The sequence below is a fragment of the Chrysoperla carnea genome, chromosome 3 (assembly GCF_905475395.1).
Source record: "Chrysoperla carnea chromosome 3, inChrCarn1.1, whole genome shotgun sequence".
Taxonomy (NCBI): Eukaryota; Metazoa; Arthropoda; class Insecta; order Neuroptera; family Chrysopidae; genus Chrysoperla; species Chrysoperla carnea.
The window spans coordinates 64,280,218-64,293,202 of record NC_058339.1 but is presented as its reverse complement, the minus strand read 5'-3'; the positions used below and the strand labels follow the sequence as shown (position 1 = coordinate 64,293,202).

The 12,985-nt window shown below is 27.7% G+C and overlaps 1 protein-coding gene across 1 annotated transcript in view; it reads left to right on the top strand.

Moving 5' to 3' along the window:
• Positions 1-12,985, top strand: part of LOC123296845 (nitric oxide synthase, salivary gland) — a 240,472-nt gene that overhangs the window by 105,649 nt on the left and 121,838 nt on the right. The window contains exon 2 of the mRNA XM_044878519.1: positions 1,749-1,888. Coding sequence (XP_044734454.1) covers positions 1,749-1,888 — 140 coding nt within the window. The remainder of the gene's footprint in view (positions 1-1,748; positions 1,889-12,985) is intronic.

Genomic DNA, 12,985 nt, shown 5'->3' with positions numbered 1-12,985 from the left:
ATCTATTTCCGTTCAATTACTTGTGCGTGATTGAATAACAAACATCCAAACATCTAAACATCCAAAGATACAAACTACCACATTTATAATATACGGAGAATAAGGACATCTTTGTACGTTGTACCACAACAAGTAATTGATTTTAAAGTCACGTTCAACAGTCACTAACAATAACTTATGAAAAAGTATAGTAAGCTAAACTATGTCTTCACCATAGTTCTTTATCATTATCAAATATTATTTGATGCTACCTACTACTTATTATTGGTATGGTTAGGTAAACTACCCGAATAAACAATAAAGTAATGGGGAAGAGTGTACCAGAACCAGGGGTTAAAACTTACATTTATTATGTTTATTGGCATAGACGCGAATCTTTACAAAATTGTACGAAATAAATTCAACGGAGTATTCTTGGCTGAACGCCTTACTCTATCTCTAACTATCGCACAGTGAAGAATTGGCCTTAAAAGCAAGCGTAAGTATTCATCCCATTCTAATTTACAGAGTTGCAAACATAGGAAACTGAAATTGGATCAATCTTAACTTGCAAAAGCTCTTTCAGTAATAAAGGTGTTTGTCTCCCTACAGTAGGGTGAAAAAGTTTTGTTATTTATTCTTTAGTTTCTTCCAAATTTGAAGATTCAATATTCGCTCCGTGTGAATAGTTAATGAGTTTCGTTTCCATGGTAACGATACACTACTATAATTATAGAATTGTATGGATGCATATATAATTGTATGGATTGCATTTAAGACTTACATTGAAAATTTAATATTATTGTCTCACAAAAAATAAATAATTATGATAATTTACATTTAAAAAATAATATTTGTGCATTTTGATTTCTTATTTTCACAATTTGTAATGCATTAAGTTTAATTAATTACTGTTTTTCAATAATTTTAATTAGACATTTCTATAACATTAACATGTAAAGAACTGCAAATTAGTAATAACAGCCTCCTTTAACCTACCATGACTACGCACACAACGAATAGGTATTAGGTATAAAGACATCTATCTTAGTGATAAAAGCAAGCGGAAAGCAACCTTTTGCCTTTTCGTAGTAAATCTTCCCGGCCAATTTTGTAGTTTTTACACTACCTAAAAGATCAATCGAAATTTGTATTTCAAGACAAAAGCTGGAAATTCATTCATCTCAAGAAAAAAAGATATATTATTATTATAAAAGAAATATTACATTAGAACTTAGATTACAAATTATTCCATGCAAGTTTTGCTTCGATCAAATTTAGAGCAGTTCAAATTGAATACAGAATTCAATTATTTTACAGTTCTAGATCTAAAATAAAAATTAAATTTCAATAAAACAATAATATAAAATATGTCTATCGACTTCTGTAATGTATATCTTACAACTAGTAATTTTTTTCTGGAGTAACTTTTTTAAGTATTGCATTTTTATTGTATAAAAAAAACTAAAATAAATTTCCATACAAAAAATTCATCAAGTGAATTTAAATATGGAAAAATATTTAAAGTTGTAGATTCTTTCTATTTTTAAACTTTTTATTTATTTTTTCAAGAAAATAATTCTTAAATGTCATAGTCATACGAATTCTTTTATGTTTTAATAATAGTTTTCGATAACTTTAACTTATGAAAAAGTTTATTTTTTGACAAAAAAAAAATTATATATTTTGTAAATTTTATCTTTTAGCATATGTTTTAATTTTTTATTTTGCACAAAATATATATTCATTAATTTTATTTTTTGTTTCAGCCCACATTATGTACTGCTCAGGCATGTTTAGGAAGCTTAATGGCAATGAGTGGTCGTCCTGCTGGCGAATCACGACCAAAAGACGAAGTATTGCATCACGCAAAAGATTTTTTAGAACAATATTTTACATCTATCAGACGGTAAGTCAATTCTTTCAACATTCATTAATAAATTTGTTTTTTAACAAGATAAGATAAAAACTTTGATAGGTACTAAAACATTAATCTTGCCTTTTAGATAAATAAATACCTATCGTAAAATTTATGTGCAAAATTGTTTAAAACTGTGTTGTAAATAGTTAAAACCATTTAAAACCGATGCAGTGAATCTCTCATTATCAAAACTTTTTAATAAATGGTAATATCTTTCTGTTACGTAAAATACGTAAAACAATGTTAATTAGCATACGAAGACATTGACATTCAAAATGTTACATAGGTCGAAAATCATCTATTCAAACGCAGGAAAGATTTATTTATTTAACCATAAATTCCTGTCTTTAATTATACGATAATTGTATTTCAACGAAACGTACCTTTGTATCCTAGCAACACCAATGTTAAAAGATGGTGAGATTTATTTAAAAAAAAAAAAAAAAATGTTTCTTATTAGATATTAGCTACAAATGGATGTATTCATTTCAATTTAACAAAAGTTATTGAAATATTAATGTAATTTTTGTAATTTTCTTTCAAGAAGCTGCTTGAATATAGCTCATAAATGAATGATACAAAAACTGAGCCTGATTATTGTTTCTTTTCGATAATTTGTTTACAAATTGAGAACAGTTAAATAAATGTTTTTTATAATTCTTTTGTTTTTAAGCCTACATCAACCTTTTATCAAAATGAAAGTAAACAAAAATATAATATTTATTAAAATTCTTTGCACCCTGTTCTGAGCACCGATTTTATCTCCCCATTCCCCTTAAATAGACAATATCAAGTTTAAAAACAAATACTATCACCTAATATTGGGAAAATTACTTTGTTATGCGACAACCGGTGGCTTAAAAAACAACGACAATAACAGGCTCTAAACGAGTTTCAGCAAGCGTTGAGTACTTGAATGGCTATTAAGAAACTTACAACATTATTAAGTAATTTACAACAATCCTTAATGTTCAATTGTATTCTTCTACAACTTGTTGTTTTTTGCATCAGAAGCGGTGATTTTTAAATCGCCAAGGCAACTAAATCGCAAAAAAACTCGTTAATTAAAAATTTAAAAAAAACGCTTTAAAATGTTTCTATTTGTAAACCCTTATTTTACTTTGAAAACTGATGAAAACTTTGAAAGTTGGTAAATTTTGTTATAGAATAATTAATTTCATAATTTATTATAAAAATAATTAGCCCGTTATTAATTCATATAGTACTTATGAAAATAAATTATAATGAAATTATACTTGAGGATATGAAAAAAAGAATACAAAATACTCCTTTCTTTAATACATAGACCGTGGGTCCATAACGAAGCTAAATTTCCATGGTTTTTTTTTTTTTATTTGTCTTTTTGAGGATTAATAAAGCTAAGTTTGATATTACATTTTAAACTTTAAACTGTGGCTCGACTGTCAAATGTATGGAAATCTATTTTCGTGTTTTTCAACGATTTTTTTTTGTCTGTGTTATTAACAATGCCAAACGTGAAAAAATGATAGGAAGTTTTCAAAATAAAGCATTCAAAAATATGCTTGTTTTTACAATTAAACTCTAGAATAAACCCTTTCGACATTGTAATAGGCCTTTGTCCTGATGTCCATTTCAATGTATCTTACGTTAAAATTTGAAAATATGCGAGAATAGATGATAAGGTTTGAAATCAAGATTAAAATCGATTAATAAACATAAAAGATATAAGCAATTACGTCAATTTTTCTATCTTATTCTTGCAAAACAACTTTTGATATGTAGTCTCTATGGCAATTGCAGGGTATGAAGTCGCCAAGTGTAATTTTCCTTCTTTCTATTTGTACATTTTAATTCTTCATATTTTGGTAGTTATTAATGTTAATAACTCTTTTTTCTTAATGTTTAAATAACTCTTTTTTCTTTTAACATACATCAGACAAAACCGATCGTCTAAAAACACGAAAATCAAAAAACTCAATTTCAATAAATTCGATAATCGAGTCATAGTAAAATTTCAAATTTCTTTATTGACAAATTTAGATTTACTAATCATCAAAATAAGCATGGCTTCCCTTCACTGTGAGCTCACAATCTACTTATAGTATAGACCGATAGACACATTTACTAATATTTATAATTAGAGAATATGTAAATTATTACATATTTTCACAATGATGATGTGAAAACTTCATTTTCTTTAGTATATTTTTAAAAGAAAATATGATTTAATAAAGTAGTTAATTATAAAACTCAATGTTCTTTTTTGTGTGTATATTATTTTTACTTCATAGGATTAAATAAATATATATCCAGAACAATCTATTTGTATTATACTTTTTATGTAAAGTGTGACGCTTGTACAAAGAAGTCTTAATATTTTATGCCAAGAGCCAAGGCTGTTAAATTTTAATCGAAATCTGGAATTCTGTCATAAGTTCATAATAATAGAATAGTCAGTAAACACTATAGGATAACCCCATCTCTTTCTGCATATTCTTAATAATATAGATTTTTTTTGCGAGAATAATAACTTTATAGATCAATTTACGAAAGTGTGAAAAACATGATGAATCGAATTTTGTTACCCATCCCTACTGGTGTCTTCAAAATACTATTGTTTACTAACAGCATTAAAGATATCCAAGAAATTTCTAGGGGTGAGTTCAAATTTTACTGATAAAAAACGATACCCAATAATTTTGATTGAAATATGGACAAAAAATTTTGTTTTGTGTAACTTTCTGATCAACTGAAAAAAGACGAAAAATTGTTCCACGACGATTATGAGAGTGGATGAAGACTACTTTACTCGCATGTACTCAAGAAGTTAGCTTACGATCAAAATTTGGAAGGCTTGGCTCTTGGTATATTTTAAACTAATGAAATTCGTGGTTGCAAATTGAAATAGCATTAAAAGTTTGCTTAAACATTGACTTGAGTTTACGAATTAAAAAAAAAAAAAAGAATTTGGGTAAAGGAAGGTATTTAACGAAAATACTCAAACACTTGATATATTTCAAGAAAAAAAAGTTATTGAGAGACAAAAAATTGTATAACAGAAAAACATCTTATAATTAATCCAAATTTTATTCAGTTTTGTCATCGAAATTGTGAAAAAATCAAAATGGTATATTACCATTCTGTTTTTCGTTACATTCTGTATACAATTGAAGAAAAGAGACTAGAATTAAAAATTATTTGGTTTTCAAACTTATACGATAAAGAATATGTGTCAAGAAATGTTTGGTTTTTAACGTTAACAAAATAGAATGAAATAAAAGAAGAATAATGAACTATTTGGTTTTATGTTACATTCTGTAGATAATAAAAGCCAAGAGACATGAATGGGAAATTTATTTGTTTTAAACCCACACGACATGTTATAAACATTGACTTCAATCATGATATGTTATTTGGAGAATACATTACGACGCTAAAATTTTATTTATTTGATAATAATATAATTAATATAATTAACAGAAAAAATTAAACAAAATTAATATACTTTAATGGTAACATTGCACAAACAAAAACTTTAAAAACAAATAATCTATATATAAAATAAAAAAAACTTTTAACAAAAAGAAAATCGACTTCAAAAGAAAAACTTTTCCAAAACAAATTAATATGCACTAAAAAGTAAAAAAATAACGATAATATAATGAACAACTCCAAACAACTCTGACAGAACAGTTTGCTACATTAGCTGGGCTGACACTTAATTGGCTGACAATAATTTTAGCTATATTATATCATTTTAAATTTTTAGGGCATATTAATTTGTTTTGGAAAAGATTTTCTTTGGAAGTCGGTTTTCTTTTTGTTTCTTTTATTTTGTGATTTTTAGTGAATCTGAAGTACACCAACTAATTTGTCACCAAAAAAAAAATCATCAAAATCGGTTCATCCAGGCAAAAGTTATGAGGTAACACATATAAAAAAATTCAGTCGAATTGATAACCTCCACTTTTTTTGTTTGAAGTCGGTTAAAAATGAATCTCTATTGTTATACAATTTGAGCGGAACATATAAGACAAAATATTAAACGCAGTAAATGGTGGAAACGCATATTAACAATGCATTATATTTCCTTAGTATATACTTATGCATTTATTTGCGCTCCCACCATATTTATTTTGAATTTTGAACAGGTATTTGAATAGGTATTGATTTATTATTTATTATTATTCAAGTATTGTGAATAGGTATTTATTAGAGCTACATTCGATCGAGAGATTGGCGAGCTCCACTGCCAAAAGCTTCAGCCAGTCCGAAGGCGAAGGACTGTCGATAGTAGTAAAACTTGTGTTTAACGAGCAGGCTAAAAGCATGGGGCGGGCTGAACGGGCTTAACGGGTAAATTATTTATCAAAATCTGGTAGATTTACCTCGCTTTATTTTAGTTTTTCAGTCCTAAAGTGCTTATGGCTATTTTTAATTAAATTAATTTTAATCCATTTTCTCGAACAGTTTTTGCAGGTAAGTCTATACCATTATTTTCATAATTAAACTAACTTTCTTCTGATTCCCATTTCGATTGGTTATATGTTAATATCTAATTACATACGAACAGATAAGCCAATATAGCTAGCTACTCGGATCTGTTAACCAATCGAAATTGACACCAGAAGAAAAATAATTTAATTACGAAAATAATGGTATAAGCTTGCCTACAAATAACCGTTTATGGGAAACATTGATTAAAGTAAATTTAATTAAAAATAGTCATGAACACTTTTAGATTAAAAAAAAAACTATGACATGCGTGTTTATAAATCAACAAAATGTCATGAATATTTCTCTTCTGGTTATCAGATGGGGGAAGACCGATCTTATACCGTGTCTTAGATCATAACCATCAATAAGGAACATGGAAATATCATTTTTTCAATTAATTATCTACTTTATTTTTCTTGTCTATTGCCTGTGAATTTTTCAGTTTCATTTGTTTAGAATCCGCTCTTAAGACATGGCTAAACCAAGTTTGTACATTAGTAGCAAGAAAATATGTTCTTAACATGATTAGGTATCTCGATTCATGAAAATATTTACTATACTAGCAGTCAAATATTTTCTTGAATTAAATTTTGTAATCATTTACTCAAGAAATATTTACTTTATATCAGAACATCAAGAGCCACGTAAAAGCGTTTATTTCGATTCAGTAAATTTTTTTACTGCGTATTATTTTATCAGCACCTGTAATACCCGTTCATATCCTTATAATATGTATTATGTGAATCTCTTTCTACTTCCTTTCGATTTCGATTGACGTTCAAAAACAAAGAATTTTAATAAAATTTGAATGTACGTGAATGCGAATGTTTTTCTTTTGTATCGTTTTAGTACAACGGTTATTTGTTTTTTTCTGTTTATTGAATCGATATCTTCTATCCTATGACAATCAACAACATTGAACGCTTTAAAAAGCCTAAATATTTGTTTAATAGTTTCTAATATGCCTGATATCTGCATTTTTAAAGTCATTCATTTATTTAAATAATCGGGCACCCCCCCTCCCTTAAAATTTTCATAATTGATTAAGACTTAATCCAAATTCGTATTTAAAAAAAAAAAAAAAAAAAAAAAAAAAAAAAAAACATGCCTTTCATTCACAATTGCCCTTGCGGCGCTGGTACATTCTTAAATATTCGTTGTTATAAGAACGAATATTTACTTCTATTTTTAATTAATATTTTATTTAGCTTTTGTAACTTAAAAAATATTGTTTTCTATTCTATTTTTTATTATATTGCCATAAAGTGTCGATTTTTGTAGACTTCTAGTTCCATATATTTGTTATAACAATAATTTGTTGTAACAGCAATTGCGTACTCTTTTTTTTATTTCATAATGGTCACAACGCTTATTGTTATTATAGCCATTTTGCATTACGTCTAAGCTTGCACTAAACTTGTTAAACGCAACGCTATAGCAAACCATTTGAACATCGTGCAGTTGCTTTGTATAACGGAACTATTTTGTAAAATAACTATCGTTTTTGAAAAACAACTGATTCATCGATCCATCTCCGACATAGATAAATAAATAAAAAACCATATGTATGTCTATATTCCAGGCATGGGCAAATGTGACTCAGAGAAGTCACTCACACTTCTGTAACTAAATAACGAGCAAGACAGCGACAACCTAACCAATGTCAACCAATAATACGAGTAAGATAGAGGGACAACATTTTTTTTTCTACCTATCTCATTACTATTAGAAAAACTGAGATAGGTAGAAGAGTCGTATACCCGTCTCGCTTCCTCCTCTATGACCAAGCCGGACTTGGATAAAGAGACACAAAATAAAGTTTATGGCACACAAGAAAGTTATAACAATGGTGACTTCGACTTAAAATAACTCGCCCATGCCTGCTATATTCTATAGCATATTACACCATTTAAACGTTTTTCTAATATAAAAAAAAAGGATGTTGATGTTACATACAAAGGAAAATATTGACAAACAGATATCAACAGGACCGTGCAGAGATCATTGTTGTATCTGTACCTATATTGTATATATTTTATGAATGTAGTACCTTTCATTCATTCACATTATCATCATTGTATTTACAAAAGGTTTTCTTTCTCTATACAAGAAAAAAAAAACTTTATTCCGGTATCATGAACTCATTGTTAAATACTTGTGACACAATTCTTTAAAAAGTTTAAATAATGCCTTTATGTGTATCGACTTAAAATATGATAAAATTATTATTTATTAATTAAATACATAGGCGTCAAATAAAATCTTCAAATACTGTCGTCTTCAAAAGCTATAGATGGGAATGACACTAAAAAGATAAATGTTAAATAAATTATTTATTTATTCTTATTTTCAACTTTAATGATGAATTTTGTCATGACTGCATTAATGTAGACGAAAACTAAGAATACAATTTTTCTATATCTGCCTTGGTTTTCGAGGTACCGAAAGCTCAATAATTAAACAAAATTTTCGACATTTTCAAAATTAGTCCAGATATCCAGAAAATATTATTCTAATTTTTATCCAAAATTGCTCTAGCGCTCGTACATTCTTAAATAAAAAATAATTTTTAAAGCACAAGCTTTTATTGTACTTAAAGGTAGAAAATAATTATTTTTACGAAAAACTGGAAGCGCTCAGTTTGCGATATCATGAACGATTCGGACTGACTTAAGCTTTTAAAAATTGTCACGAATGAGTGACTCATTGAAGTAATAATTTTCTGCTTTTTTGTACAGTAAAAGCTTCCTTTAAAAAGTAGTTTTATTAAAATTTTTTAAATAAAACAAATAAAAAGTATGTTTATCAAAAATGGTGAAAGCGATGGGAAAATAATGACATGTTTGCCATAAAAATGTATTATATAATCCGAATAACATATGTTGTTTGTTTTTTTTTTCAAAGCCTTTCATTTGATACCCTGTTAACTAGTTAGTAGTCAAATAAGTGATCTGCTATCTTGGGTGGTCCGACATATTGTATTTAGAATGATGTCACTTACCTAAACACACATTGACATTCAAAATAAACGTGTATGTATAATTTCGGCTCAATTGGTTGAGGATGATAACTGCTTTAAAATTCAGTTGCCAGATTTGATCCGGTCCCATTAGAAGTATTATACTATGAAGTGAGATTGTTTATCAGATCTAATAGTATCTGTAATTTCTTTTTGAATATTTCAAAAAGATTTTTCATTTTGAGGAACATCCGTCAATACTCACCAAATTTCTTTTAGGATATTTCACATCTGTGCGTGAAAATATATCCGGAGATACTACACTTGTCACATTATATTATCGTATTACTGGTACATCGTTCAACTTATTTCATTTCTTTCAAAATGCAGTATACGCCTATGATTTTACTCAAATGAGCTTAAACAATTTAAATTGTTTGGTAAACGATCAATAAAAACACAGTATGAATAAAACATCATTTGGGAATACATAGAATAAGTTCTAAGTGGCATTTAATAATCGATTGTATATAACGTGGTTAAGACAAGTCTGAACATTTTATTTCAGTACAACGAATATAGCTATCTGATAATAAAAGTTTTTGATTTTGAGACTTACTTTTTGTTCGACTACTTTATGAGCATGGATATTAAAACGATTGTATAGATGTTTAGGCGAAAACTTTTTTTTTTTTACCTTTTTACTACCTTACGAATCAGTGTACCTACATTATACTCTTTGGAAATTAACTTTATTTTTCATCTTATCATGATCTCATAAAATTACTTTATTAAATTATTATGATCTATCAGCTAATGGAACCAAGATTCAATTTCAATAAAATTTTTACTCATCCCCTATAATTTTGTCTCTCTCTTACAATATTTTGTATAAACTAACAATTCCTACAAGAGCTTTTTGTTGCTAAGGCATGGTCAGGAGGAAATAATATTAATACATAAGTTTTACTTAAGTACATACTTATCGAATTAGCTGAATTAGTAAACGTCTAATTTCCCATTTTATACTGTTACTACGCAAACTTTGAGTGAGGTAAATGATTGTATAATTTTCGCACTCAAATCGTTTTACACACTCAATTAGAAATACGTATGCATTAACCTTAAAATAAATTATTTTTCAGTTTACTTCCTGTTATTTTTCTTTCTTAAAGTGGTAAATGGCGTTTAATTCTAGGCAAAGTTAATATCCAATATTAGGTTAGATATATATATATATATAACCTCCGACAAATTTTCGGGAAAGGAACCTTAAACTCGACTTGAAACGTAGCTAAAAACACTCTCTATTAAATTGCCCTTTTCCTTAAAGCCTTTTCCAAACTGAGCTGATTTTAAGATCATCGCCAATTTTTTAGTTTTTTCAGGTATGGAAACCTAAGCTCGCACAGCTAAGCTTGAAACATAGCTAAGAAAACTCTTCATTAAATTACCTTTGAGACGAAACAAAAAAATCAAAATCGGTTCATTCGTTTAGGCTCTACGATGCCACAAACAGACAGATAGACAGACAGACACACACCCATAGCGGTCAAACTTATAACACCCCTTTTTTGTGTGGGGGGTAATAAACCAATATTATCCTGCAAATAGAATCTTGCATTTACTTCAATCTGCAAAATAGACAATATTTTTTTGAGGAATTTTAAGTTCTTTTAAGTTGATTCTTAAAATATGTTTTTTGAATACACCTCGTGAACTTTTCTTTATTATACAAGTCTTTTTACCTTTACTTCTGAAGTATGATAAATGAATTAAAAATTATATTAACCTAAATCCCCAGAAGTAATATGCAATATCATTTAAATATTTTGTAAAAAAAGTATTTAGTTTAGAGTTTATTTCCATAGTGACTTATTCGCCGTGATAATGTTTACTACATTGTAAAGTTCCGCGGTATTCATGAGGTACGTACATGCGGTAATAATTAACAAACAATTTACGGTAAGTTTAAAGCTTATAACATATATTTTCAAAGAGATACGTACTTTAGAAACAAGTTATATATTTAATAATTTTATTGAAGATTCAATTATCATCGGTTGCAATATGAAATATTGATTTGTTTTTAAATTTAAAGGGAAATTTTCCATCTTTTTTTACTAAAATGGGATTCTTATCAGAAAAATGGGTTGGGACGCAAATCATACCAATTTTTACGAAAAAGGATAACTATCAACGATAAATGGCAATTGGATTTTAATATCTTCTATATTTAAATGAGCAAATCTTGTATACTGGGTGGGTCATTTTGATCGTTAATGGTTAGTAGCTCATTTTGTTGTTAAAATTGTAGGTAATAAAAAAATAACTTAAATAAAAATTGTAGAGTTTGATGGGGGACATCATGGTCTGACATCAGATTGGACTTAAATCTTGGGGTTACTTTAATATCCAATTATTTTTTTAAACAGAAAGAGATAGAATTACACTTTAAATTATAAAATTGATTCCTATAAAAAAACTAACAATTTTTTTAAACATTTTTTCGAAGAACTCTAGCTTTCAGAGGAAATGCAACTTAAAAATATGTATAGTAGGCCAAAGATAATTGCAGGTCAAAGTCATGTATAGTAAATGCATTTATATTACAATATTTTAACAGACCAGATGTAAGTTTTCATTCGTAATTTTATATTTACATTTGTAATTACATGCTTCATTAAAAAATAATCATTTTATTGATTTTGTATGATAAAATATTTATTTTGTTTTTAACTACCCATAGGGAAGTTCTTGTAATGGATCGGAAAGTTCAACTAAAAATTTGCATCATATCTTTACCTTACGTAGGCAGAACAATGAATTAACTCAATTCTTAAATTTATATCTTGGTATACACATGTGTTAGTTCGTAGATATTTTTGCGTTCACGTTTTCGCGACATCATCCTTGTTATGTGAATTATTTGTTTCATCTTGAAATCAAATCTTTTAAGCTTCATTAAGTAACACAACAATATTTTACACCAAAACATTGTAGGTGTATTTTTACAAAAACACGTCCTATTTTTCTATGTAAATACAAATGTATGTTTTTTTTTAAGCATAAAATAATATAGTGATGACTTGCATGGTAGGTTAACGCCATCTGAATGCCATACAACGACACACATAAAAGGATTTCTAGAAAAATGTACATTTTATATACTCAACATAACACATAACGTGCTTTTCATAACGTATAGTCTAAGAGCTGGTGAACAATTTAATTGAGAGTCAAAGGTACTTCCTATTCGTTTTATGGTATATACTTACTTTGCTTTTTCAAAATGTTTTTCCAATTAACCCCTTTATCGAATGATATTTGGTTAAGCTTTTTATTGTTTACTTTTGAGAAAGCAATTTTTCGAAAAAATTAAAACAAAAAAACATGCAAGTTCTCTTGGTTATATAGAATGGCAATAATTGCCATTCGTAAATGGGGAATAGATTTTTTTAAAATTTTAAAACACAAGCGCTACCTGTGAATGGAAAATTAAATTATTGTTTATATTAGACAGCGAAAACTAGAGGAGGAGTCGAGATGCAGAGTTCCAAGTTCCGTAAATTCCAATGTGATGAAGTCACGTGCTTTTACCGATTCATAGTCTGAATTTCATTTTTAAATCTTTGAACAAATTGTTC